This window comes from Dysidea avara, chromosome 10 (genome assembly GCF_963678975.1).
Source record: "Dysidea avara chromosome 10, odDysAvar1.4, whole genome shotgun sequence".
Lineage (NCBI taxonomy): Eukaryota > Metazoa > Porifera > Demospongiae > Dictyoceratida > Dysideidae > Dysidea > Dysidea avara.
The window spans coordinates 23,372,847-23,400,296 of NC_089281.1; the positions used below are offsets into that span (position 1 = coordinate 23,372,847).

At 37.3% G+C, this 27,450-nt stretch overlaps 2 protein-coding genes across 2 annotated transcripts in view; one reads left to right on the top strand and one right to left on the bottom strand.

Moving 5' to 3' along the window:
- The first annotated feature begins 2,251 nt into the window (after nucleotides 1–2,251).
- On the top strand, nucleotides 2,252–17,723 carry LOC136268425 (VPS10 domain-containing receptor SorCS1-like). Its single transcript, XM_066063766.1, has 24 exons — nucleotides 2,252–2,630; nucleotides 3,015–3,079; nucleotides 5,772–5,871; nucleotides 6,446–6,595; nucleotides 6,903–6,982; nucleotides 7,447–7,547; nucleotides 7,988–8,112; nucleotides 8,170–8,268; nucleotides 8,485–8,643; nucleotides 10,305–10,457; nucleotides 10,514–10,610; nucleotides 10,705–10,778; nucleotides 12,040–12,134; nucleotides 12,768–12,875; nucleotides 12,972–13,092; nucleotides 13,362–13,504; nucleotides 13,554–13,649; nucleotides 14,496–14,566; nucleotides 14,628–14,660; nucleotides 14,941–15,087; nucleotides 16,238–16,267; nucleotides 16,315–16,405; nucleotides 17,281–17,357; nucleotides 17,562–17,723. The coding sequence occupies exons 1-24, from the start codon at nucleotides 2,337–2,339 to the stop codon at nucleotides 17,600–17,602; spliced, it is 2,550 nt and encodes an 849-aa protein (XP_065919838.1). The 5' UTR covers nucleotides 2,252–2,336; the 3' UTR covers nucleotides 17,603–17,723.
- A 1,468-nt stretch (nucleotides 17,724–19,191) lies between these two features.
- The window catches only part of LOC136268110 (VPS10 domain-containing receptor SorCS2-like), a 36,054-nt gene continuing 27,795 nt past the window's right edge, over nucleotides 19,192–27,450 (bottom strand). The window contains exons 22-32 of the mRNA XM_066063341.1: nucleotides 27,054–27,130; nucleotides 26,803–26,989; nucleotides 26,459–26,740; nucleotides 26,327–26,415; nucleotides 23,518–23,713; nucleotides 23,184–23,465; nucleotides 23,010–23,131; nucleotides 21,557–21,688; nucleotides 21,386–21,506; nucleotides 21,215–21,338; nucleotides 19,192–19,482 (exon numbers count right to left, since the gene is read on the bottom strand). Of these exons, the coding sequence (XP_065919413.1) occupies nucleotides 19,326–19,482; nucleotides 21,215–21,338; nucleotides 21,386–21,506; nucleotides 21,557–21,688; nucleotides 23,010–23,131; nucleotides 23,184–23,465; nucleotides 23,518–23,713; nucleotides 26,327–26,415; nucleotides 26,459–26,740; nucleotides 26,803–26,989; nucleotides 27,054–27,130 (1,769 nt within the window). The 3' untranslated portion in view covers nucleotides 19,192–19,325. The remainder of the gene's footprint in view (nucleotides 19,483–21,214; nucleotides 21,339–21,385; nucleotides 21,507–21,556; nucleotides 21,689–23,009; nucleotides 23,132–23,183; nucleotides 23,466–23,517; nucleotides 23,714–26,326; nucleotides 26,416–26,458; nucleotides 26,741–26,802; nucleotides 26,990–27,053; nucleotides 27,131–27,450) is intronic.

Consider the following 27,450-nt stretch of genomic DNA (forward strand, 5'->3'; position numbering starts at 1 on the left):
ATCTATGAGTATAGTATATTGTATTATATACATACTATTCAGGGCTCTTTGCCACTCTCAAGCTTCCGCATCATGGGATTTGTTGATATGCCATGCGTGTAGCTATAATTGCTTGGTTTTATAAGTGGCTATGATTTATTTTATTTTTGTCTTGCACCTGAGGGCTCCAGTTATTATATATCAGTACTTTTTAGTAACTTGGTAACCCTGAGAATAGACTCCCCTGACCCCTTGTAATTATATTGTTCATGTAATTGTCAAATTATTATGACATTTATCTCTTGTGACAAGAATATAATTGTATTTTTGGACTAGATTTGTTGTAATTAACCCCCTTTTTGTTTTGAGGGTCCCCCCCCCTCCTGGATGTAACCAGCACTGAGTGCTGTCTTTCCAGTATCTAATCATAATCATAATAATCATAATAAGGTTTATACACTTAACCCTAACCCTAATGCGATCTTCCTATGTGGCCGATGAACGGCCACCTAGCCTAGCTAGCTACTGACATGGTGATGTTATAATGACTGATGTAGCTATTCTTTTTTTCTTATCTTTAAATAGTAAAATAAATAATAAACACCTCACTGACATTCACATCGATTCAAGATTGGCTCGAGGCAAAAATTTTGAATCGAAAGCATATTATGGTATAAGTGCATGGGTGTCTACTAATTAAGATGGGTACAGAATTTCCTCTAGTGTCAGGTAGAAGGCTGCCCGAGAATTTTCCTTAATGGTGCCGGACCACTCTAGTTGATTCACAAGCAGAGTGGCATGTTCGACTTCATGCAACAGGATATATTGATGTATTGTATGGAATATATAATCTATGATTGTATACGAATGATCGAAAACCTGGTTGCTTAATTTCAATATTAGCAAGTGTTACATTTTGCATTTAGGTCAGTCCCACTCACCTCTATGGAAATAATTGCATGGAATATTAATGTCATAACATATACTGAGTCCATCAAGGATATGGGAATCGTTACTGACTCTTCTCTAACGTTCCATAACTACACTCAGGGGCATGTAAGAACAGTGAACTGGTTGATACAACCAGCATGCATGCTTTATTTAGGGGGTCCTTAACAGGAAAAGTTTTTGCAAATTTAGCTTTGAATTAGGCAATAACTTTGACTGAACCTCATTGAATAAGCATTGCGAACCACTTTAGCTGTTAACTAAAATCATTTTCTAGCAGTGCATGGTATAACTAGCTTTCATATAATTTGTAAAGGGCACATGCAGCATAAATGCTGTAGTATGGTTTGAGTTTAAAGTTGAAGTTCAAGGACTGGAAATAAATACTGGTCCAATCCATCGATTGTGATCCTCAGGTTTATGAGGCCTTTAGCCGCACTGAAGGTTTTCACACACCTTGCATTTCCCCCACACCCCTGAAATTGAACACCTACTCAAACACTTACCTGAATCAGAATGAGTTGTAGAATCCTACCACCAAATTTCCCTACTTAGGTGGCCTCCCCAAAGTTGGCTCCGAGCGTGGCGCTTGGCCGGAATCTGGGTGGCCTGCGGATCAAGTCACGATGGGGTTGGCTTTTTTTCACCCCTTCTAGGTATTTGTCCCGTTTCACTTTAGGATATTTAGCTCAAAGATTTTCGCTTAGGCTCCTAGGCTATGGGTAAACACCTCGAACAGGCTCTGCCTTCTGTGTACACCCTCCAGTGCCTAACTGGTAAAGTAGATAATAATAACAATAACAATTAAGTTCTTCACCATTATCAAAAGTCATGATGACATTGGACACATCATTTTATCACCATTTCTCTTTCCACTGAAGAAAATTAATGTCTAATTTGTCACGACTCACTTCACTGTTCTTTGAATGTGCTCCTATACTCCCTGCTTATCAGCACCTCCAGAATGCACTTGCTGATTGGATATTTGGATGATATGAAATGATGAAGCTGACCTCAGCCATTGAGATGTAAACAGCACCGGTACTGCCATGTCACTTAATTGCAATTGAGTACAGTATCTTCCCCTATCATCCACAACTAGGCAGCAAAGGTTCGTCCCCATCATCATCAAAGGTTCATCAGGGTATACCATTAAGATCTGAGTTCTCCACTGAAGTTGCTAATGCTGTGAATGTAAATGACTAAATTACACACATGTACAACCACGCAGCGGCACTCATAACTGAGCTATAATGCGCCTAAGTTGTGAGTCACGTGCGCCTGCAAATGCGGAATATGCGGCGCGAGCTTTGATTTACGAGCTTTCGAGTAAATCACGCGCCTACAAAGTGCGGTAGTCAAGTACGGTATATTATCTATGGTGGTACTACGTTTTAGTGGTGGTGAAGATGTCATTTAGTGTTGTAGTTTGTGCTGCTATTCTGCTATCGTTAGTGTGTGTTGAGGGGACACTTCGTTATGCGAAGACAAAGTCGGGATGGAATAACTTCGGTGACCCGTACAAGAAGCAGTTAGAAAGATTGCAAGCATTCCATAACTCTGACCTAGAGAGTAAAACACTTGAATCGGGAAAGATTCGTAACAAGCGAGACGGCCACGTTCCTGTTTCCTCCACTCCATATACTTTTAATGGAGATCACCACCGATACGCCAATGTGCATTACTCCGGAGAAGACAGCGATGTGAGTCTAGGGTAGCGCCATTCCGTCTATTGCGTGACCGTACCCTTACTTCATCATAGTTTTTATGTTTCTTAGTTTTTATGTTTCTTGTTGGTTATTGTTGTTATTGCTTTTGGCATAATTCGATACAGTTGTATCATCTACTCTAAAAATAATATCTGTGGTTGTATCGAATTCACTTGCTGTTTAGCCCAGCACATTAGCATTTCGACTTCGTATTGAAGTTTTGCAAACAAGCTGAGTGGATATACTGTATTTGTACATAGTGGTTTTTTAGAGATAAGCTGTGTAGCGTATGTACAGTGTATATGCAACAATTTGAAATGTAGATGAACTTGCATATAAGTTTTCAGTTGTGTTCAACACTTGCATCTTATTTTGTAGGTTGTGTTTGTTCTCACTTATAGTTTAAATAGTGGTGGCGGCGTTACTAGTAGCTCCTTGTACAGGTGTGTTTGTGTGTGTTTGTATGCCATAATACTTGCATTGACGTGAAATGTGTGTCGTAGAATTTGTGTGTAAATTGCATATGTATAAAACTCGTTTAGTATACTTTTCTGTCATGTACTCTACCAGATTTGGGTATTACGCAATAAATAGTTCAGTTTTTTATCACTTCATTTCGTTTACTGCTCAGACAGTCCAATCCTCATAGGCTAATAGATTGTATTGGAGGTTCATGTTTCGGATTGGTGGTCTAATTCACTGGCCAATCATCACCTCTTGGTGTATGGTGGCCACAAGGGTAGTGTGTATTGCTTAACTTTTACTGTAACAAGTAACTTGTGATCTTCCAGTATATGAACGATATCCGCAATGACGTTTCTCGTGATTACAAAATCTGATGTCATAATTGACAAAATGGCTGTGTGTGCCATTTTGTCAATTATGACATCAGATTAAGCCATTTTGTAAAAGTCTCAAAATGGCTTCAGAGACTTTGGCACACAGTATTCTAAATGAATGTTGTCTGTAGTTTTTACATATGGAACCATGGCATAAGAAAGGTAAGAAGCAGTACACATACCGTGACAGTGCAAACATGCTCCAACAAGGCAAGCAGACCAAAAATTTTAGATTCGGACACAACTAGGCTTATTTGTATTGCATTATATACTATATGCCTCACCTTTGCCCTTTTTCGAATTTACAAACACTATCATAGGGAAACACTATCTCGCCCAATACCTACCTGTACAAAGTCCTCACACTATGGCTGCCATTTTGTTTTGTGATATAGATAATACACGCAACGTCAAGAAACGTCATTGCGGATATCATTCATTAAAAGTGGCATGGGTTCAAATTGAATACTTACATGCCTTAAGTTTTCATATAATATTATGTTTTTTTAAGCATTTGATACTTCTCAAGTCCTTGAACAATCACCATCACTGCATGCTCAGGTATTATATTGTTGTCATAGTATTTGCAGTTATAGATGTAGGTTCCTGTAAGGTGAATATATTGGCCATGGTGTTTAGGTAACGAAAAAATTGTAATTATCGAAAGTGTATGGCTTATTCAAACTCTTGCAGCTTGTTGTCATGGTGTATTTCATAGTGTCAGTGTACTTTGGCACGATGAAGTGCTTATATATATACATTGTTGATTTTTCAAATTTCTAACTTAAGTGTGATGGACAATTAATCCTTTTGGTATATGCATGTATATTTCATGGTCATCTTATAGAAATATTTAAGAAATTAAACATTTCAAAAGGAAGTAGGGGTTGATATACACACTACAAAAAGTAAGGAAGCAAGATTAGACGACTACTTGCTAAAATGAGACACACTTTAATGCCTACTTTTGGCTAGCATCTTGAAATGAGGCCTTCAAATTAGCCAAAGTAGGGATTAAAGTATGTCTCATTTTAGCAAGTAGTCGTCTAATCTTGTTTCCTTACTTTTTGTAGTGTGTATATCAATCCCTACTTCCTTTTGAAATGTTTAATTTCTTAAATAGCTAATTTGTTTACTTTTTTTGTCTAGCTATAGCTAGCTAGCTATATTATACTCTTTTTGTTTTCCACATAGTATAAATATCACTTGAAGCAGTTATCTTTTGTTACCTTTGTACGCAATAAGCGCCTCTAAAATAATTATCGTATTGTCTTAAAGCTATTACAGCAACTGTTTAAGGCTTCAGCTGCATTTCTAATGGTCTAAATGTTGATGATTTTGCAGTAAAACATCGCTGGAGAGTCCACCATTATATTAGAGTGGAACCCTCGCTTTTAGAAGTCTGGATCCCGAAGTAGATCCGCCCCTCAAAGACATTATTAGCTAGCTACCTCACAAAAAGACAACTACTCAGCGTTAATAAACGCTAGAGACAACTCCTTGGGTACTACACCCGTTCACCCTCATCTTATGCACACGTATTCACACTTCATTAAAATCATGTGTTTGGGTTGTGGCGTGCGCCGCAACTATTAAGCGCCGCAATTATTAATTATCCTTCGAGAAGAACAAAGCAGCAGATGAATGATGAAAGCAAACAGCATGGTGCAGTGGACAGAACATAATCGGAACAACAGATTCGTGAATCCACCGTCATTACCTTGACTGTCTGAAATTTCTGGAGCTGTACGCCCGGGTCTTACAGCAGGCAGGCTGGCAGACGAAATGTAGGTGAATTTTGAAATTTTTGAAACTCACTGTACATCGAAACATTTGACTTTTTGCTTTGTTTACCCAAGGTACAGCATCATTATAACAGTACTAATGCATTCCAGGTGGTTTTTTGGGTAAAACTTATTGCAAGGCCATTTTTTGAGGTGCAAAAATCCACAAAACCATATGATTTCTTACCAACCCCTACTATACAGTACTATCGTACTGTATGATATATCAAGTAATGAGTTACTAAATTATGGTGAAGGCAAGTATAGACGAAGCAACAGAAAGTGCCAAACACCTGGAAGTAATAAAAATGATAAGATGAATGTGTTGCTACTTGTTGATGGTGATTAAACTAAAAGCATTGAAGCCATAACTCTTGCCATATGTCTTCCTGTCACATGTAAATAAGATCTCTTGATGGTATTCAATGATCATGTACGTGGTATACAAGTGATGTGGTGTGCATGACAGCTAGTGACCATAATTTATAGTTGTGCTATTATTTATTTGACAGGTCTAGTGACTATGGGAAGACATTTACTGATGAGTCTAACAAGTTCCCGTCAGGATTTAAGCTACATCCTTACTACCATATTAGTCCAGATAAGAATATAGTGAGTGAGTGTGTGTAACGTGTGGATATGTATTGCTTTGGAACTGTATTCTGTATTTGCATGTATATACTAGTGGTGTGTGTGATATCAGGATTTGGTTTTGATACAATAATCAGTAAAATATTACGATTCAATTTGATAACTGATTAAATTGTGTGGGCGGATTAATTATGTGGGCGGCCAATATTTATAAATATGTTTTAATACCTTCATTTCTAGCACGATTGTGCAATCAAAATGCTATAACTGAAATTATCTCAATATATCGATAATTATCTAATTGATTGCTAAATATTGAAATCACAGTTTGCAATATTGAAATCCGATACAACAAAGGTATCAAAAATTTACCATGATAGTGATAGTTTTTCAACATGTTGTATTCCACTAGTATATGCTACATATATATGCTATCTGTGGTATGTACAGTATGCACACACACAGACACACACATGCACACTTTCAGGAAGCCTGGTTAGCTATTTCCCTTGAAAGCTGCTGGCTTTCGTATATCTTTACCTTGTTTCTATATGAAAATAGTAACCAAGGGATTTTCTTGCATGTACTGTATTAGCTGATTATTCCTGATGACAACCAAAAGAAGATATACATATCTACAGATGAGGGTAGATCTTATACTCCACGTCTTGTACCTGTTGACCAGACCTCACTACTGATCCATCCCACCCAGAATGGCTTGATGCTGGGACTTGATGACAATCATGTATGTATGTGTGTAGTGGTTAGGATGGTGGTGTTGAGTTATCATTGGAATCACAACATTGTAATTGCTTACATGTCATTTGTTTCTGGTAGAACTTTTTATATCATGATACTTGTTGTTTATTTTAAAAGATTTTTAAAGCTTATAATAGAATAGCAGCTGCACCATTCTCAAAGTTCTCATACCTTTGCAGTTGCTGATTGTACCTTGGTCACTGTAATTCTCCAAATAAGCTAATTGCAGTTTTACTGCTCTATATCTCTTGAAATATTCTACTGGTTGTCAAGTCATATTTGACTTTTTTTAGAATTTAAAGGTATCACTAGACTTGGGCAACAACTGGAATCTGGTTTCTAGCAATGTCAGATCATCAAATGATTATACTTGGTAATTGTGTGTGTAGTGTGTAGTGTGTGTGTACATGTGTGTGTGTGTGTGTGTGTGCGTGCGTGCGTGCGTGTGTTTGGACAGTGGGGAAGCAAATGCCCAACTGTCCTTGTCTCGCTTAGCAGTGTTGAGGTCGTTGTGGAACTTTGGGTTCTGTGACCTCTCTCCGTGAGACCTGGACAGTCATCCTGCAGGTTACTTACTAGCCCTGCCCCAGGAGGATTTGCCTGCACAAGGTTCAAGCACCTGAGTGGTGCACAGGCATCCCAGTGCTGGTTCGTTGGGCAGCAATAGCTGTGCTTCGTACGACTGCCGTAGGCTTTGTGTGTGTTGTGTGTGTGTGTGGTGTATAGTGTGTGTAAGTGTGTGTACACACACATGTGAGTACAAGGTGATGTGCTGCTTTGTCTGCCTGTACTAGTCTATTTGTACTGTATATTGATCCCTGCTCGCTCTATTTGCAGGGGTACTCCTGGAGTTGACTGGGACCTGAAAGCTGCTAACAAGTCAGCCCACAGTGTGGTATACTACAACACTTATGATGCTAATCAAGACCCTAATGCAGGTTTGTTAGCAAATGTTATTGGTTAAAAATTACAGTAAACAGCTGCATATTTTGGTCAGACCATCATGAGAGGCTATAGTTACAGTAGCATGGTTGCCAAAGCTAGTCTTGCTGTTCACATCCTATTCCTGGAGGTGATTTAAGATTTAGTACTTGGTGCTTGACCCTCCTTGTAAATGATCTCAAAAGTCAGTTAACTAGCACACAACAAAATATGCTTTTTTTTCTCTGTCGAAAATAGTATAGGACTCTAGCTTTTGATCCGAAGGAGTTACAATGATGGAATCAATATTAGGCCACACAGAAATGGGAATACCTCAAGTTTTGAATACATGCAGTCATATACTAGCTAGCTATATCCAGACTATTGACCCAGTAATCTATTTGCCTGTCTCTATACATACTTATCTTTTGTCTTGAACTTGTTTGTGTCACTCTAGATGATGTTGATGTTTCACTCTTTGTCAGTCAGTATCCTTTTGGAGAGGGTTCTAGTAGAGTATTTGATAGTAACCTTGGACTGCATGATGCTTTTCTAATTGATGACCGCTATATTTTTGTACAGGTATGTGTGCATGCTAATATTACCTCATGTATTCAAATAATCCTGTTGTCTGAACAGCGTACTGTCAATGAGCAGAATAATGAAGTGGAGCTGTTGGTCAGTTATGATAGACAGCCATTTAATGTTGCACAAATTCCTTTTGAAGAATCTCATTTGGTGAGTGATTCGTAGTGTGTGTATGCGTGCATGTGTGCGCATGCATGTACGCACACACACACACACACACACACACACACACACACACGCACACACACACACACACACACGCACACACACACACAGATAGACACTTAAAATGCACACACATACACATACATATTTACACATACAATATGAACTTTCATGCGGTAACTGTTGTAATATTTCTCACAGGACTACTATGTCTTTTCCTACCGATCTGCACAAGCTGTTGTTATAGTGAAGCACAGTTCTGCAGTGAACAATCTGTACTTGTCTGATGAAACTGGCACCTACTATTCGCTGTCTTTAGATAATATTGTTATTGAGAGTGGCTACCTGGATCTTGAGTTGGTATGTTTGTACAATACAGGTGTACAGGATTTGGAAACTTCATCAAATTTAATTTTTTGCTAATATTGTAATATATGGTATACACGTACTCTAATGAATTAGTGCATGTGTGTGCATGCGCCTCCTACGTACTTCTAGCAAACGGTTTTTTCCAACTATATTCACAAAGTGTTGATTACACTGTATCAAGACACATGTTAGCAGCCAAGGTGTAGTATACAGGAACCAAGAAAATGTAGATTTGTAACTTGGTTCTTTGTCTTCTTACTTTTCTTCATTTAGAAAAATTGCTGAAACTCGTGCTGCATACTTTATTCAAATTTGAAGGGTAGTAAGAATTTACAGGTGGTGTATTAACACACATATACAGTCCAATTTTTGTATTCGTCAGGTAAAAAGCAAAACAAAAAGGAGTTAGGCATAATTTTCAAAATATTACTAATGCTATTTGTTGTCATGCCCACAGGGTAAACCCCTTGAAACAATAACTTGAAGATTGGTCTGTGCATGGAGTAACCATTGTAGTGCAAACTTTTTGTGGTGACTTGAAAGAAATTGGCACGGAATTATAACGGAAAAACCAACCATGTGTGACAAGCACACAATCAAATTTTGTTAATAAAATTTAATAATTTTTCATTATACCTACCAGGCAAACATGTAAGGGAATGGGTTGAAAATTAGTACTTTGATAGATTAGCCGTTGTAGAAGAACCTAATGGTTAAGAAATCAGATTAAAAAAACAATGTGAAAAACAAGTATGTGTGCGTGATCGAGATACTCTAATAGTGCAGTCATGCTTTAGCTACTGTACATAAACTGCTTTGTAAACTTGTTCTAGTGTTCAGCCGGGAAATAAACCTATAGAGTGTTTGGGTAATAGAGCATTAAGCTAGGTATAAAATGTATAACTAGATAATGCTTCAGTTTGGCAAGTGAAGAAAAGTATGAGAAGTACCTCTGCAACCAATGGACGATTCTCATTATAAACGTGCTAGTCAGCTACAGGGAAGCTATTTTGTACTATCGCAATCTGCACTTTGTGTTGACAGTGAAAAGAAATGAGATACAAAGGAGGACAAAAGTAAGTCCATGATGCATTCATTGTGCATACTGTGGTATGCCTAAAGGCACCTGTCAGGCTGAAGCGACATCTAATAGTAAAAAATCAAACCCTTACTATTATCGGGTTGTGCTGGTCTGAAGGCATCAGTCAGTCAGCACAGATTCTACTGAATTATTATTATTTTTGAAATTTCGTATCAACTTACTGGAAGTGTTTTGTGTAGCACTGAGGGGACTTTTGGGCTTTATTATACCTAACCAATACTGCCAAGGCACCATGAAGGTATTGTGGGGCTGGTTCTAGTTGATTTTTTTTTTGTGAAAAAGTACAAACCCCCACCAGTAGCCCAGATTTTAAATCTAGAAGTTTTGTTAATGTCCTATTTGTTCAGTTTCATTGGCACATTGTTCAGTAATGTACACACAGCTTAATATAGTAAACCTCATTTAGTGACTGTCTCTTTGGTAAGTAAGACCACTTTGTCGTAGTGATTAACCATTTTGAGTAGGTCTCAACATCTCAAACATACAACTAAGATGTGACTATGACTCAATTGATTTTAAAGAGATATTAGTGTTCATGTTACTTATGTAGGTCAGTAGCATGAACGGAACTCTTGTGGCAAATCAATTCTTCAATGGTCAAGCAAATAGCAGAACAAAGATCACGTATAACAATGGAGCTGAATGGCATCTATTGGAAGCTCCTGAAATAACACTATCTAATGATGAAACTAACTGTGAATTGGTTAGAAAATTGTATACTATGTTATTATTGTGGTTACATAATTCTTTTATTTACAGCCACGTTGTTCCCTCCATTTTCACATGTCAAGTAGTCAGTATAGTAGGTTGGGAGTGTACTCTCGTAGTTCTGCACCTGGTATCATTATTGCTCATGGTAAGTGTGTGTGTAGAACGTGTGTGTGTGTGTGTGTGCGTGCGTGCGTGAGAATATAAATGTGTGTGTTTACACTTACTAAACAATTTCATAGGCAACTATGGTCCAAACCTAGCAGATAATCCAGATCTTTACATTTCACGTGATGGTGGCATACGTTGGGAACAAGTAAGTGTTGACTGAGCACGCACTGGTTGTTTTCAAAATTCTGTTTTGCTATAAAAATGTACTGGGTATGCATGCCACATAAAAATTTACACATGTTTTAATTGCTTCGGTCGTGGTGACAAAGCTTAAATTAACATATACACCACAGATTTGCCAGAAAATCTTTGTTTCGTGTTTTTACAACAAAAAAGCACATCAATTGTGGGAGCTTATTTATGATATGGTAGAGATAGAATTTCCGTATCTGTTTTTCATTCCTCTGTTGAAATTCCTAAGTGCCTGTAATTTATTTGCCATATTGTTGTTGTAGAAATCAAACTTCTTGCTGTTCCAAATATCTATAGCAAGACTATTCATCCTGAAAGTCCATTTCTTTGTTACTAAGATAAAAGAGAAACTAAAATGGAATTCGATTAATGTGCAAAAACAACCAGTCACATATGCAATATGTTATAGTTAATGCGCCACCGCATGTGTGTATGGAAAATACAGCAAGGGGGGGGGCGTGCTGAGAGGCTAATACAGCACGAGGCGAAGCCGAGTGCTGTATTTGCCTCGAGACACCCCTCGAGTGTTGTATTTTTCATACACACAAACATAGGCGGTGCTTTAACGGTTATATTGTACTTCCTGGTCGTCTGGTTCAGAGCGATTTTCTCTAGTACTCAAACCGCTGCGATTTTCGGTGATTAGGATATCAGTAAGTGTTTAACTAATCTATTTCTAGTCATAGAACAAACTAATAGGATTAGTTTGGCTAGTTTTAGCGATTTACTATGTCACGCACGTGATCAATCATGCTGTCTTAGTGGAGTCGTGTTTAAACAGCTTCATGATCAGACGATCAGTAAGTATCTATTCCTAACTGTAGAACGAACTTGTAGGATTAGTTTGGCTTGTTTTAGCGATTTACAGTGTGTTGTTTACGTAACATTCCTTAAATAGATTTTCCACATAACTGTACTGTATTTGCCCAAGTGTGCTGTAGTTGCCCAATTAAGCGCATAACTGTACTGTATGACTCATACAGTACAGTTATGCAGTTGATTAGTACTGCATGGACAATATGATATGTGGCATCGCTTTGATCCTCCCACGCAAAGTACAATATATATATAGTTTATCTTGTCATACTGTGTATAATAATCAAATAATTACTATAAAAACATCCATGGTGCAAATGCCTACATGTTGTGCAAACAGTTTTCAGTGATATGAATGTATCTATTCTGTACATATGACATAGACATCTTTGTTATAGACTCTGTCTAGCTCTTGGGATGCTCAGATTATTGATCATGGTGGATTACTTGTTGCTGCAAAGGACTATCATCAAGAAGATGACACTGCTATTAAGTTAGTTCTAATACTGTACAGCACAGTAGTACTGTATATTAGGGATCATAGAGGTTTGCATTTTTCACAAAAACTTTTGATCAGAAACCAGCCTCACTATACGTTCCTTGTGGCTTCCCTGTATCTACGTGTTGACTATCCTGTTTATAATGAAAATTATCTGTATTTTCCTTGGTGACTGGATTGATAACAGAGACACTTCTTGTATGTAATAGCTGAAAACGAAACGTATTGACCACTATGGTATTGATGGTTGGGATGTACATTCAGGCACAAAATTAATTTATGGAGTATGGCACCATTCTTTCTTCTGATGTGGTTTGCACAAATTCACCAGTCATAATTATGTTACAGGAGTTTAAGAAATTAAAAGTAGTGAAACAATGGAGGTCTCCTATACCTGCAGATACACTAGTGGAAAATTTAGTTCCTGACTTAATTCAGGTGTAGGCGACCTTCCCTGTTTCACTACTTTTTATTTCTATGATCCGTAATCAAACTTAAAATTCCTAAAAAAATTTCTTGTGCATACTTGTTGATGTGTACACACACATGTAGTATATCTGTATATATACGTACGTATGTGCAATAATATAGTACTTCATTGCTATACCACATTGCTGTTCACTGCAGGTATAGTTGTAATGAAGGAATTAGCTGGAAGGACTTTACCTTCACTACCACTACCACTGTGATTTGGGGTGTGGTCACCGAACCAGGAGAGACCACTACAGAAGTGACGTGAGTAACACACACACACTACACTACACTACACTACACTTAAACACAATGCACAAATGCACACACACTGTTTAGAGTCATTGGTGTGTACTGTAGGCTGTTTGGAAGTGAAGATCGCAGTAGTCCAGAGTGGGCTGTAATCAGTGTAAACTTCTCAGCAGTATTCCAAGGAGTATGTCAAGATACAGACTATTGGGACTGGGCAGTGACTGATGGGGTATGCAGATTACACCAGTCATACAAACACATTCACAGATACTGTACACTGTTTGTACCAGTATGTATGATTGCTACGATGGTAAACACAATACACCCCTGTGTGTATTAGAGACTCTGTGTATTATTTATGCTTTGTGAATCCTTGCTGCCAGTATGTTATTTGAATTGTTCTTTTAAACTTGTATATGTATGTGTTTTGATGAATTTCTTTGTTAATTTCCTTGTGGCCATGGGCTGATTTGTAAGTGTTCTATGTGTGTTGTGTAGCGTATTGAAGGCCAAAATTGTCTACTGGGTGAGGCTAGAGTGATTGAACGTCGCAAGGTGGATGTGTGCTGTCTGAGTGGTGAAAAATACGAGCGGACATTATCTTCATCACCTTGTGAGTGTGTCGCTGAGGATTTTGAATGGTAATGGAATAAATGGTTTAGCATATTACCAGAGAATTGTACTTTACAGTGACTGGGGCTATAGAAGAGATGAGTTTAATGAAGCACGTTGTGTGATTGACTATAGTTTTGAGAGTAGTCATGCCCCCTCACCTTGTTCAATTGGGTGAGTTACTGTATGTTATAGTTAAAGCACCGCCGCACATGTGTATGGAAAATACAGCATGAGGGGGTGTGTTGAGAAGCTAATACAGCATGAGGCAAAAGATTTGCCTCGAGACATTCCCCCCAGTGCTGTATTATTCGTACACACAAACATAGGCAGTGCTTTAAGTGTTATATTGTACTTCCTGGTCGTCTGGCTCGGAGTGATTTTCTTTAGTACTCAAACTGCTACGATTTTCGGTGATCAGGATATCAGTAAGTGTTTATACAATCTATTTCTAGTTGTAGAATAAACTAATAGGATTAGTTTTGGCTAGTTTTAGCGATTTACAATGTCTGTCACATGATCAATTGTACTGTCTTAGTGGAGTCGCTTCGTGATCAGACGATCAGTGTTTATACAATCTATTTCTAGCCATAGAATGAACTGGTAGGATTAGTTTGGCTAATTTTAGCGATTTACTTTTCGTAACATTCCTTAAATAAATTCTCCTCTGCCCAATTAGCTGCATAACTGTACTGTATGACTCATACAGTACAGTTTTGCAGCTAATTAGTACTGTATGGACAATACGATACGCAGCATCGCTTTGATCCTCCTACGCAAAGTACAATATATGTGTGTATATGTACGTATGTATGTACAGAGCCGTATATGCATGGACATCACTAATATTATAATTGTTCATGTGTAGCTAGCTTAGTTTCATTCACGTAATTTACAGTGCCCAAACTTGTCTATGGCTATTATTAGAATGATAGACTTACACAAACCAGTTATTTCAAACCGACTATGAAATCATTGTGGATGTATGAAATATATTGTGTACTCTTTCTTGTTTTCAAGATATCGCAAGATAGCTGGCGATACTTGTGTCAATGGAGCAATTAGAGCATATTTACCTTGTGCAAATACAAGTAAGTAAATTAAATACACAGGTCTTTGATCATGTTTATTATTTCTTTTGTTCTAATGTAGACACTAATGATTCTAATACTGGCTGTAGTAACAGTAAGTTGGTGCACTTGACTGTCGTTTGTCATCCGTCCAGTATGTGATGTGGTTACATCCTATTCCTTGTTATCTGACTGTTTGCCTAGTGGCTATATTATTCATTTTCAAAAAGAATTTTATTTTATTTAGTGATATACTTGTTTAGTATTTTGTGAGAACTTACAAGTCCAAGTTGACCATTTTAGAACAGGTAGCATCCTAATTGTACAGGGAGCTATTTATGTGTATGTTGATATGAAGCGTTGTGTGATAAATACAATTCTCTCCTATGTTTTAGATAATAACAACAATGGTGGCACTAATACCAACAATGGAGGAACCAATACTAACAATGGTGGTACTAGCAATACTAACAATGGTGGTACTAGCAATACTAACAATGGCAATACTAACAATGGTAACACAGGCACCACCGGAAATAGTAGTAAGTGTATATTATGTTATGGTGAAGTACACTCACTCAGCGCAGTAATTATGGGATTATATGTGTTTTTTTGTTAGAGTACTGTATATTAGGGGTCATGGAGGTTTGGGTTTTTCTGACCAAAAATACACAAAAACCAGCTTCATAATATGCCTTGGCAGTATTGGTATAACCAAGCCCAAAAGTGTCTTCAGTATGATCCTAAATGCTTCCAATAGATTGTTACAAAATTTTATTATTTTAAAATTATTCAATGGAATTTTCTACTGACTAGCTGCTTGCCTGCCTGATGCCTTCAGACAAATGTATCTTGATAACAGCTAAGGCTACAGGCTTGATTTTTTCACTGTTCAACGTCGTGTCGTCCCGAGACATACCTTTTGGTATGCAACAGTGTATTCAATAATGGCCACTTCATAATTGATAGTTGGGGCATGTGAATCGTCCATTTTTATTTATTTTTTTGTGGTGACTGGATTGATTGCAGAGTCACTTCTACCGTTGTTCGTTTATAGCACTGTGTAACAGGCTGAACATAGCTGAAAGCGAAGCATAATGGCCACTTCACTTTCCAGTCAGTGATTGATAGCTGGGGCGCATGTTCAGATGAAACATTAACTCTGGTGCCATCCTTTCTTTTGATGTGGTATGTGTGGGCTCACCAGTCATAATAATGTTGCAAAAAAGTAAACAAATACTGTAAGTACGTATAAGGAAAAATTGGGAATTTTAAATTCGATTAGGGATCATAGAAAGAAGTAGGGAAACAAGGGAGGTCACCTATACCTGCAGATATACTAGTGGACATTTAATAACCTCGTACTTGTGTAGTATACATGTAAGTTGTATCTGTTGGGGAAAGTTGTCTGGTAATGAGTGGAGTTTGGTATTCAAATGGATGGGTGTCTTTCAATATTACTTAACTGAACAGTTTTGTGATTTAGCACACAGGTGCTAACTTAGTAGCTGCATTAAGTAGCTAAAATGTTGCAGAGTCGTCATTGTATGACGGATCAATTGCAAATAAATAAAATATAAAATGTATTATTTTAAGTTGGCTAGCTTAATTAGGTGACTTTTATGACTCATATATGACTATCCCATCAGTGTAATAAGTTAGTTGATATTTAATTTTGTTTTTCTATTGTAGAATCTGGTGATGACAACAATGATGATAACAGTGAGTTTGTTTACTTGTTTATTGTACAATTTATTTTGCCTTATTAGATGATGCAATTGTTGCCGTATTGACTGTGACGGTGTTAGTCTGTGTCGTAGTGATAGCTGGACTGCTGGTTTTGGTGGTGATATTATTAAGGTAGTGTTTTGTGTTGACCGCTATTTTTGTGCGTTAATCACTTCTGCTTTCTGTTCCCATTAAGTTGGTTATTCAATGAAGTGTCTCTAGATAGTGTGACGGTCTGTCGAAAGAACCAGTTGTATTGTATGGATCCTCCTATAATGTAGGGCACCAGAATGTTGGCCATCATAGAAATATCATACACAAGAGTCTTAATGTCAAATATAGCAGCCATTACACTACAAACTTTGTATCTTTTAAAACAAAATTTTCAGAACTGCCAAAACCTGATTTTGGTCTGCGCAGGATGGCTGTTGTATTAGGGTGTTTGCTATCAAGGGGCAAGGTTGTAATGTCTTGTCTTCTACAGCAAACTGCAACTACAGTTATAAATTCATTAAAGGCAGTGGTGTATCTGGGGGGGCACGTGCACCCCCTTCTTTAAAAAATTGCATACAAGATCAAGATACTCTAATAGAGCAGTCAATCACTCTAATAAAGCAGTCACAGTGTTCATGAGGCAGTGTAGCTTAAGGATTTTATTTTGCATACGTGATATAATATATATATATATATATTTGGTAAAGGATAGCTTTTATTGCTGTGATCTTTTTTTTTTTTTTTAACTTTTCAGCAATGTGCCCCCCCCCCTCTCTTTCCAAACTCTGGATCCGCCCCTGAAAGGGTGCAGTCACTGTGCTCTGCTCTGATTGTTTAATAGCATGGTGACCATGCTGTATTTGTTTAAGGGCATGTTGCTGTGCTCTACTTTCAGTAGTGCTGTTTTGAAGTTACACTAGTGGTTTAGTAACATAGTATTAAATGTTTTTTGTTGTGACCATTATCTGTAAAATTTTTAACTGTGTTAGAAGTTGTTAATTGTACACTTGTAGGCGCAAAGGTGCTATGAGTCGTGGTGATTATCAGAGAGTCAACAACAATGATTCACCACCCATCATGCACTTCAGAAGTGAGCCAACCGTATACTGTGATGATTGTTCTATTAGAGTAGTTTGGTACCTGCAGTACTGACTGTTATTGGAGTGTTTTGTATCATGATTGCATAACAACATGCAAACATTTTTTTGTTATCACTGTAATATGTACAGTATATCAAAAATTGTTCTCAAAGAATAATGTTATTACAATGGTCATTATTGTATGTCATCCTCAGGTACTGATGATGATGATGATGATGCTCTCCTTAGACCTTAACATTATCCAACATTGCTGTACTCTATTATAATAGATAACACATACCATACCTGTTGTGTACATTGTATTTTTGTAAGCTACGCACTGTATTTAGCATTGTACAATAATTATTTATAATTTCTTCTATGCTTAGGTGTTCGTATGGCGAGGTAATGTGTTTAGTTTAATAGAACAGTCAACCTCAGATTCAGTCTACTATGTTATTTATTAGTGAGTCACGTTATAGATGATTCTTTGTAATATTTGGTATGCACTGATATCCAAACTAGACTACCATTTGCAGACTGCTTTCTGTACTCTTAGAAACATAGAATGAAAAAGATGGAATAACTTATAATAGTGTATCTAGCAGCACAGCCAATTTTCCTTTAAGTCTCATAATACTCCTCAATGTTTAGATAATATTACACATTAATTTTGACTAGAAAATTGGTCAGTTTGTAATTCTGTCTAACTCCCAATTGCAAGGCATTAACATGGTATACACCAAATAAATGTCTTGTGTTGACAAACAATTGGTTTTCATTTGAAATCAATAGATAATTTCATCTGAGTTATACAAAATTCCTCAAATTTACCTGACCTTTGGGCATAAATTACAAGTAGTGTAATTAGATTTAATTTAGAATGAATCACCAAGTTGTTTCTTTAAACATGGACAAGGTCTTTACTTTGGTATCAGCTGCAGATCAATAAAATGGCCATTAAGGTCAAATCTGATGACACTATATCTAATACTATTATTTATGTGGAAAGTTTAATTAATTTCATATGAAAAATTACAGAATTTTCAGATGTACGTGTACCACTGGTGATATATAGATCTACTGTATTATGATAGCTAGTTAGAATCTGTGTATAACGTGAACTAATTGTGCTTAAAACATTATTTTATTGTATGTAGTTTTGCTTTTACACAAAACATGGTACCAATTGTAGATTAAAGTAAAAATTAGTTGATAATATGTAGCTATTATAAGTGTGTATTAATAAATTTGCAATGATTGAAACTATGATGAGTCGACGACTAGTACATAATATCATATCATAGTTATGTAAAGACATTTAGAAACACACTGCATTTTGTTTGGTGCTGTGCGGCCTGTGCCTTCCTAGCGCGATATTATAATTATGCGACCAGATTTGGTAAAAGGTACTTTCTCCACACATTTTACATACCAGCAAACAAAATGATGTAACACTACACTTCTCAATGATTAACTTGCTCTTAGTATCAAAATGCAGCAGGTAATGTAGCTGCACTCACAATGCAAGGTTCAAATTAATTTTTGTGTGAAAAAGTTTCCTTTTCATAAATAAGGTCACATAATAATAAGACTCATAATCTAGCCTACATAACCACATCATTGCTTCACAGATCTTGCAATTACAGGTTGTATATTATATATATATATATATTACTAAAACCAAGTATCCATAATATTTATTATGAACTCTTGCTAAAAAACCATGGAATTCTTTTTACAGCTGTTAACTGAACAGCCAAGTGTGCTAACACAATGTTAAATTTGCAGTACTAGTTACATACGTACTGGCATGGTTTGTGTGTAGCACCTGTAGGACCTAACTGCAACATCAAGTTACTTTGTTTACCAAAACAGGAAGTATATCACATGGTACAACAGTTAAAGGATATATACAGAATAAAAATACTATACACAATACAAAACAGACTCTTATAACTAATGAATCATCTATGTAATCACAGTTCATCAGTGGGGTTATTATCTTCTACAGGTGTCATTTCATTAGGAGAAGTTGGTTCTCCACACGAGTTATCATCTTGATCAGAGACATTGAACTGTACTGTGTCTGACTGCCTTAATCGACTGTACTGAACTTCCAACTTGTGATATTTCCTATCATGGAATTAGATACAGATAATGTGTGTGTGTGTGTGTGTATGTGTGTGTGTGTGTGTGTATGTGTGTGTGTATGTGTGTGTGTATGTGTGTGTGTGTGATATGATGTGATGTGAGTGAGTTAAAAGATATCAGGCAGAGACCAGTTATGGAAGAGCTTGGCCAACCACCAAGCACAGAAGCGGTGATTGTAGCACTGAAGTTAGTGAGAATGGCAAGGCACTTGGGAGCTCTAACATACTCCCTGAAATGGTGAAGGCTGGTACCAATAATATAATAATATTGACTTTATAATGATGTTGAAGGAGTTAATGGCTTCTGCCTGGGATGAGAGGAAAGTGTCAAAGGAGTGGGTTGATGCAATTTTCATTCCGATAGCTAAGAAGGAGAGGTTGTGGGAAAAGTGGTGGCCAGGGTTACCCAGGGTAGGTTACAGAGATTAGCTGATAAACAGTTACCAGAATCCCAGTGTGGATTTAGAAGAGGAAGAGGATGTTAAGCAACTTGTGGAGAAAGCAATCAAAACACTGTACAAAGCAATTTTTGGATGTTGTAGACTTAAAGAAGGCTTACGACTCAGTGCCTTGAGAAGGTTTGTGGGTAGTTTTGAGGAACGTAGGTGTACCAGAGGTACTAGTGAACATCATCAGATCATTTCATGATGACACAGAAGCAACAAAAGATCAAATGTTGAAGGAGATTAAGGTAAACAATGGCCTTTGTCAGGGATGTACAATAGCACCTACTCTGTTTAACTTGTATGCATGTGCAGAAGTGGAAAAGTAGATGGAGAGAGTGCAGAGGATAGAAGAAGTTGGTATGTGTGTGTTATACAAGTTGGGCAAATAGTTGTTTAGAAAGAGTATCAGAGGAACCAGTAGTGACAATACAACTGAATGTCAGTTTGCATATGATGTGGTTCTCCTTGTCAGCACTCAAGAGGCAGCAGAAGTAGCTATCAATGCTTACCAGTCAGTAGGAAGGTCCTTAGGGTTAACTGTTAGTCTACCAAAGAATAAAATTTATTGGTGTTGGTATTGACATCACACAGGAAAAACCTATTGAAGTGGAAAGTGGTGTGATTGACTATATGTTGAAAGCTTCCATTATTTGGGCTCAATCATAGCAGATGATGGTAGGATTAATACAGATAGATAAATGCATTTCCAGCGCGTCAAGAGCTTTCGGTGCTCTTAGCATTTAAAGATGACATTACACAATTTCAGAGAGAGACGGGGTGATAAGAAGTCCACTGCAACAAAGTTAATGAAATGTCGCATTGAATGGCTTGGGCATCTAGCTAGAATGTTAGATCAAAGAACTCCCAAGAGAGTCCTCTTTGGTTGGTTGAAGAAGACATGTCCAAGATGTGAAGATGGAGATATATTGTAGACCAAGTATCAATGTTGACACTTAGTATGATACTGCACTTAATAGAGGAGAATGGTATAAATTGTATACTGAGGGAGTCATTAATTATCAATCTCCCCACCACGAGAAGCAAACATCTTTAGGGAAGTTAGGCATAATGAGTGTAGAAGAATATTTAAAAGAGAAGCAGATAAAGCTAGACACAGAGCGGCAGAAGCCTGTGCAAGATCAATGGGGTGCAGCACAGTGTGGTGTATGTGAGAGATGGTGTATAGTGTGTGTGTGTGTGTGTGTGTACGTTTGTGTGTGTCCTTATAAGCAAACATACTGAAATACTCTAATAGAACAACCAGCTCACCTCCTGTAGTAAACAATCCCGAGAACACATAGGATTATAGCTACTAGTAGCGCCAGTCCAATTCCTACACCCAGCTCAACTGCCAGTTTAGTGGACTTCTTATTGTCATGTATGTAAGATGTGTCTATTACAAAAATAGTACAAGACATTTCACTAACATGCTACACTTACTGGTTATTGTTGTTATTGCTGCTTGCTGCAGTTCAGCAGTGTAAACTGCAAGTGGGATGTTTCCAGGAGAAGAGAAGGTATAGCCTTCTTTAGTAACAAGGTTTATCACATCATCGCTAACCTATTAACATACTGTATGTATCAAATCACAAAAAAATCAACACTACTAACATCTTTAATCTCTGATAACTTCTCATCTTCCATTGACTCAGGGACCACATCTACTTGTACAGTGATGTAGTCACTACTATCCCTCACATTCATAAGCATTACATTTAGTCTCCACTCTGGTAAGCTCAAATTCTGCACAGGATTACATACCACAACAACTTTATTTTTGATATTCACATATTAGCCTCAAGATTTATTTAAGAATACTAAATGCACATAATGTATAGAAATAAAATACGGCACCTGATTGAGGGCAAAAATTTGTAAATGCAGCAAGTAAACTGTTAAATGCAGAAAAAATCCCACACAAAATAGTGACTTGATCCTCGTGCAACATGCAATCTAGGAATGCACTAAGGTAGCCATAGCAGCTGGGCTGAATTCCTCAGTGTTCACCATAAGATTTAACTTATAACCAGCACTATAGTCCCTGTGCACACTAAGGCGAGATCCGGTAAAAAGTTGCTACAACTTCAGATTTCACAATGACTTATGGGGAATTTCGGGAGAAAGTGAGGACAAAAGCATCGAGCGTTCTATTGCATAAACCTTCTCTAAGTAGAATAACTCGCCATAGAATATGTATTATACTTTTACCTAGTAACTTACTTTTTAACAGCACTACTCTGTTTTTCAGTATTACTTCGCATTACATTAAAAAAATTCCTAGCATAGAACGCATACATTTTTACCCCACAAAAATGGCAGATGTGCTATTTCAATGACATAATAAAGTGCCACGCCTTGGTGGCACATGGTCTATACACTTTAAAATTGATGTTATGCTACTTCTAAAAACCAGGCACCCATGCAGTTAATACTATCCCATTCTATTAATCCAAGCATGTATATTCGTGCTATTGCTAATATTAATTCAGTTAGATAATTAGTTTTGTAAATACTGTAATTTAGTATATTTCGTAATTCATGAATTATATTATAATTCAGTAATTACATTGCTATGCACTGTTAAGAAAGCATAACTCAACTTTAAACTGCAAATTACACACAGAAGTATCTTCTCAAATGTTTATAGTGTGTCTATTGCTTTTTTCTCATGCAAATTGTTTAGGGAATGCCTCAAGGCTGCCTTTCATTTTCATTTGCATAAGCACGGGACATGCATTCTCTCTCTTAAGGAATTCATTTTTTTCTGGTATCCTACGAAGCGTATTATGCCCATACAGAAGTTGTCACAACATTTTCTTTAACAATTTGGAAATAGCAGCCTCAGCGTAAAGCTTAGCTTGTGGAAAGAGTAATACAATGTTTACAAAGCCTTTATTTCACACATGCAGGTTGCTTTTGACACAGCTCACTGGATGAAATGACACAGACACACGCACTTTTTCCAAAATAATTACAGTAACCAGGAACATGCCCTGCAAGGCCAGCTGCGGGGCGTGTGCCTGGTTAATTAAAGTATAACAAATCGTACTCTGTACTGTCTTACCTGTGTAATCTGATTGTAAACATTGTATGCAAATTGTTGTTTCCACAAAGTATCTTCATAATTCACACCAGCAGATGTCAGTGGGTTAGTGTCAAATGTTATTATCACAGATATATTAGTGACTACCAATGAACACATTTAACATTACGTAGCATTTTGAATTGCATTACTTACTGACAACAGTAATTATAATGTCCTGGGTTGCCTTGGATACTTTATTATCAGCAACTATATGCACTGGATACTGATCAACTATGTCATACAGTAAATGAGTTGAAATCTTTTGAGGGGCAGAATCAAAGTACATCATGTTTGACTCCCCATTTGATGTGATGGTAAGATTAACACTTCCAGTGTACAGATTATTGTCAGTATTGTAAAGATGTATTACCAATGTAGCTTCTCTACCGGCTTCAACTACTGCAGGATATTCTACTCCAATATCACTAATTCTACCTGTGTGCCAAGATAAGGTGAACATACTGTAGTTATTAGTTCTTGTACTGACTTCTTATGATGGTGGTGATTGAGGCGGTGAAAGAACCTCCTGCATATTGTCCCAACACAACCACCTCATAACTACCAGGTGTAGACAACAATGTGGTGGAGTACTGCTCCAGGTTTCTACCTGTTACATTAACAACAATGTTGCCAGTACTGTGATGAGTGATCGTCCACGTGTATATTGTGTCATATGGTAGAATCTGTGGTAGGAAGTAATGAGGTAGGTAAGTGTATAGTACAGGTGGCTGGTTATTTTGTTAGATTTATATTCCACTGAAGCCATACATCAAAGGAGTGCATGTAATAGTTGTAACATGGGCATGAGGGCTTTGCCTGATATGTATGGCTGACTGCCAAAACTAGACACTGAGTGGTTTTCATGGCAAAATTCAAGTCATGCATACTAATCATGTGAGCATTAATTGAGGTCTTAATGCCTATATAATTGCTGCCCGGTTGTAGCCAGCCTGGGAAAAGTCGCCAACTGGGCTACACTGTGAATGTAGCCCGGGCGGCTCCTTTGATCTGAGGAGTGTAAGTGTTACATGTAATTTGTAACACGGGCATGAGGGCTTTGCCTGATATGCTCTCTGCCCTCGGGCAGTTGGGAATACATATTAGGCAAACCAGAATACCCGTGTTACAGCTAATATGTAACACTTATCAGGATGATAGCCTGTACAGGGCGATCGATCACCCAAGCCAATACAAGTGCAACCACTGGATGTATTATGTATGCATTAGGGCTGAGCGGTACTACCGTTTTAGCGATATATCGCGATATTTTGAATTTATTGATATCGCGATATTTTGTTATTAACTATCGTGATACCATTCCTGTACATTATTGTCATTAAAAATCCATTTGTTATGCTACACTAGGCTCAAGAATCCTTGTAAGTCATAACTTGGTAATCCCTACAGAGAGGTGTGAACACCATAACATAACTTCAAAGCATGTGTTACAATAACTGTTACTGTAAACAAGGACGACAGTATGTAGCATCAGCTATGATTGACATATTTGTAAGTATCGTGAACTATTCAGTATCGTGAATAGTGGCTTCAGTATCGTGAATAGTGGCTTTAGTATCAATCGTGATACTAAAATGGCAGTATTGCTCAGCCCTAATAGGCATACCTAAAATTTTCGATTATGGGTCAGCAGCTAGTACGTTCTGGTTACGTTCGGTTATGATGAATGGACATATCCTAGAGATGTCACGGAGAATTTCAGTTATGCAAGTTTAATGTTTTAATCAGTGCTATTGAATCGTTTATGGAAAAAGTATGGAGTTCACTAAAGGCCTAGATAAGTAAGCTTGCTTGTCGAGTGGTTACTCCGTGCAGAGTGGCAGCTTTGTGATGGGGACGTGTCTGTATTCGAAAACATGCAGAAACGATCGGTGAATAAGCTATAGCATTAGTTCTCACCTTAGCCCAACGTTTTTCAACTCGTCGGATGGCGAGGATAACAAAACGCTTTCTGTCTGAGTGGTTTTCATGTCAAAATCCAAGTCATGCATCCTAGTATTAATCGATCCTCACAATCGATTTGGCCTTGATGTCTATATAATCACTGCCCAGTTGTAGCCCGGCTAGCTGGGATACATACGAAATGTAGCCCAGACAGCTCCTTTGATCTGAGGTGTGAAAGTGTTACATGGTAAAGATAAACCCTGGTAAAAACCATGTAGGTTAAGTATCATAAATATCAAAGACAAGTTGATTTACGCATTTGATTGGATCAAAGGTAACATGAAGACATAGTATATTCTAAAACTAAAAGAGTTCATAATATTTGTATCCCCATATATACTAATATTATGAACTAGCATAGCAACAACAACAAAAACAAAAAGACTAAAATAAAAGCACAGCAAAATAAACCCAATTTGAAGGCATGTTATATAAACAGGTATGACATCACTGTCATTAACACCTCTATTTCAGCAATTGTCATGTTGTTTGAGAGTCATGTGCTTCGGTACTCGTAGGATATCTTTGTTTTGCTCACCTTTGCCTTGGCTTTGGGTTGATAACATCAATATCCTACTCACAGTGGGATTAACTAAACATAGATCACAGGCCTCTACATTAAAATGGCAAGAGTTCATGATATCATAGGGGGCCCCCCTAGGTGTCATGGTCATTAAGACAGTGGCCATAGCAGGAGTTTGAGAGATCAATATACTCTAAATAGAACAGTTAGGCAATCATAATACAACAGTCTTGTAGCGGTGATTAAAACTTATAAATGCTTCAATTTCTGTCTGAAACTGTGGTAAGACATTACACAGCCGTCACCTGGTTCCATCACATCCCTGCAGTCAAAAAGGAGTTGACTGGGCAAATGTTTAAAATTATGTTGCAAAGTGATAACTGCTATCGTGTCTAGGTTATGCACCAGCGCTTTACCCAGCGAATAAAGTAGAATGGTAAAACTGTTAATTTGCTAGCAACATCAAAGTCAATTTGTTAATTATATAAATTCCTATTACCACATCAAAAGAATTTCGAGTAAAGTAGAGTGGTCCCCGTGCACCTTTAGAAAGTGCAGAGTTTCATTCACATATAACAGAAAAAGAAATTGTGACATCAAAAGCATCAACTGGTCATAGATCTCTTCTATACATGCTAAGGTATGGTTACTACCTAGAACAGTCTCTCAGAGACTCACAACGCTAACTTGTGGTGGAAAGATACAGCTAGATAGTGGATTGGGATTCAAGCAACATGCAAAGATTGCATGTGGGATCACACACATTATACCAATACATGCACTACAGTCAGTATACACATACTAAAGGTACCTCATCATCGTTGAGTATGTGTACAATGTAGGTGATATTATCATCTACTGCTGCAATGGATGGTCCGTAAATACGAACATGACTAACACCTAATGATGATATGAAGAACTGATAATATTTAATATCACTGACCTTTAGCAACATTAACTATTCCAATGAATGGACCAGGACTGCTAACATTATTAGACGCCGACACTGAGACATTCCATGAACCAGGAGTAGAGTATGTGTGCGTCACTGTAGGTACTGTGGTCACCATATTAATACCATCACCAAAATCCCACTGGTATATCACTGGAGTATAATAATCGCTGTTACTATCGGTTTCCACATCAGCTGTGAACACAACCTCCCTATCAACTATCACTGACAATGGGATGGATAATGTACTGATGTTAACTCCAACTATCTTATCTAAAATTTAAAATTGAAATAAATTATGAAGCATTGTAGCCATACGCAAACACCATTATCACCTTGAATGTAGATATCTCTTGTCACACTAACTGATCCTGCAATATTTTCCACTGACATTTGAACAGTGTAGCGGCCCGGACTAGTATAGGAGTGTGTAGCAGTAGATATTGTAGAACGACCACCTGATGTTGTACCGTCCCCAAAAGAGTATGCATATATGACTAAGCCGTAGAAGTCACTCTCTTTCTGTTACAACAAATCACAAGATGGGATTAACAATTACCTTCATAGGTTAGGATGGTCACCATACCATGGTCACACTAAAATCGATGTCTTGGTTAACTGTAGCTGTAGCAGGGTCAGCATTAAGAATCACATTTTCAATGGCTACAAGATTTGAAAAAGACATCAAAATATAACATGGATAGAAAAGTTTGAGTAACAAAACAAATTTATTGTGTATTGGCTTTTATGACATTTTTTTACAAAAAAAAAAACAAGTTGATGTTGTGCTACTTCTAAAAACCAGGCGCCAAGCAGCTAGTTAACTCATCTGGAATAACTATAGACAGTATATACTACTATGAATTAACCAACTATGTATTACTACTTTACAATAGGGTAGTTTGATAATATAATTAGCTATTTCTCGTATTTCGTAATTCATGAAATATTCGTAATTCGTTCAATTACGTTACTATGCACTG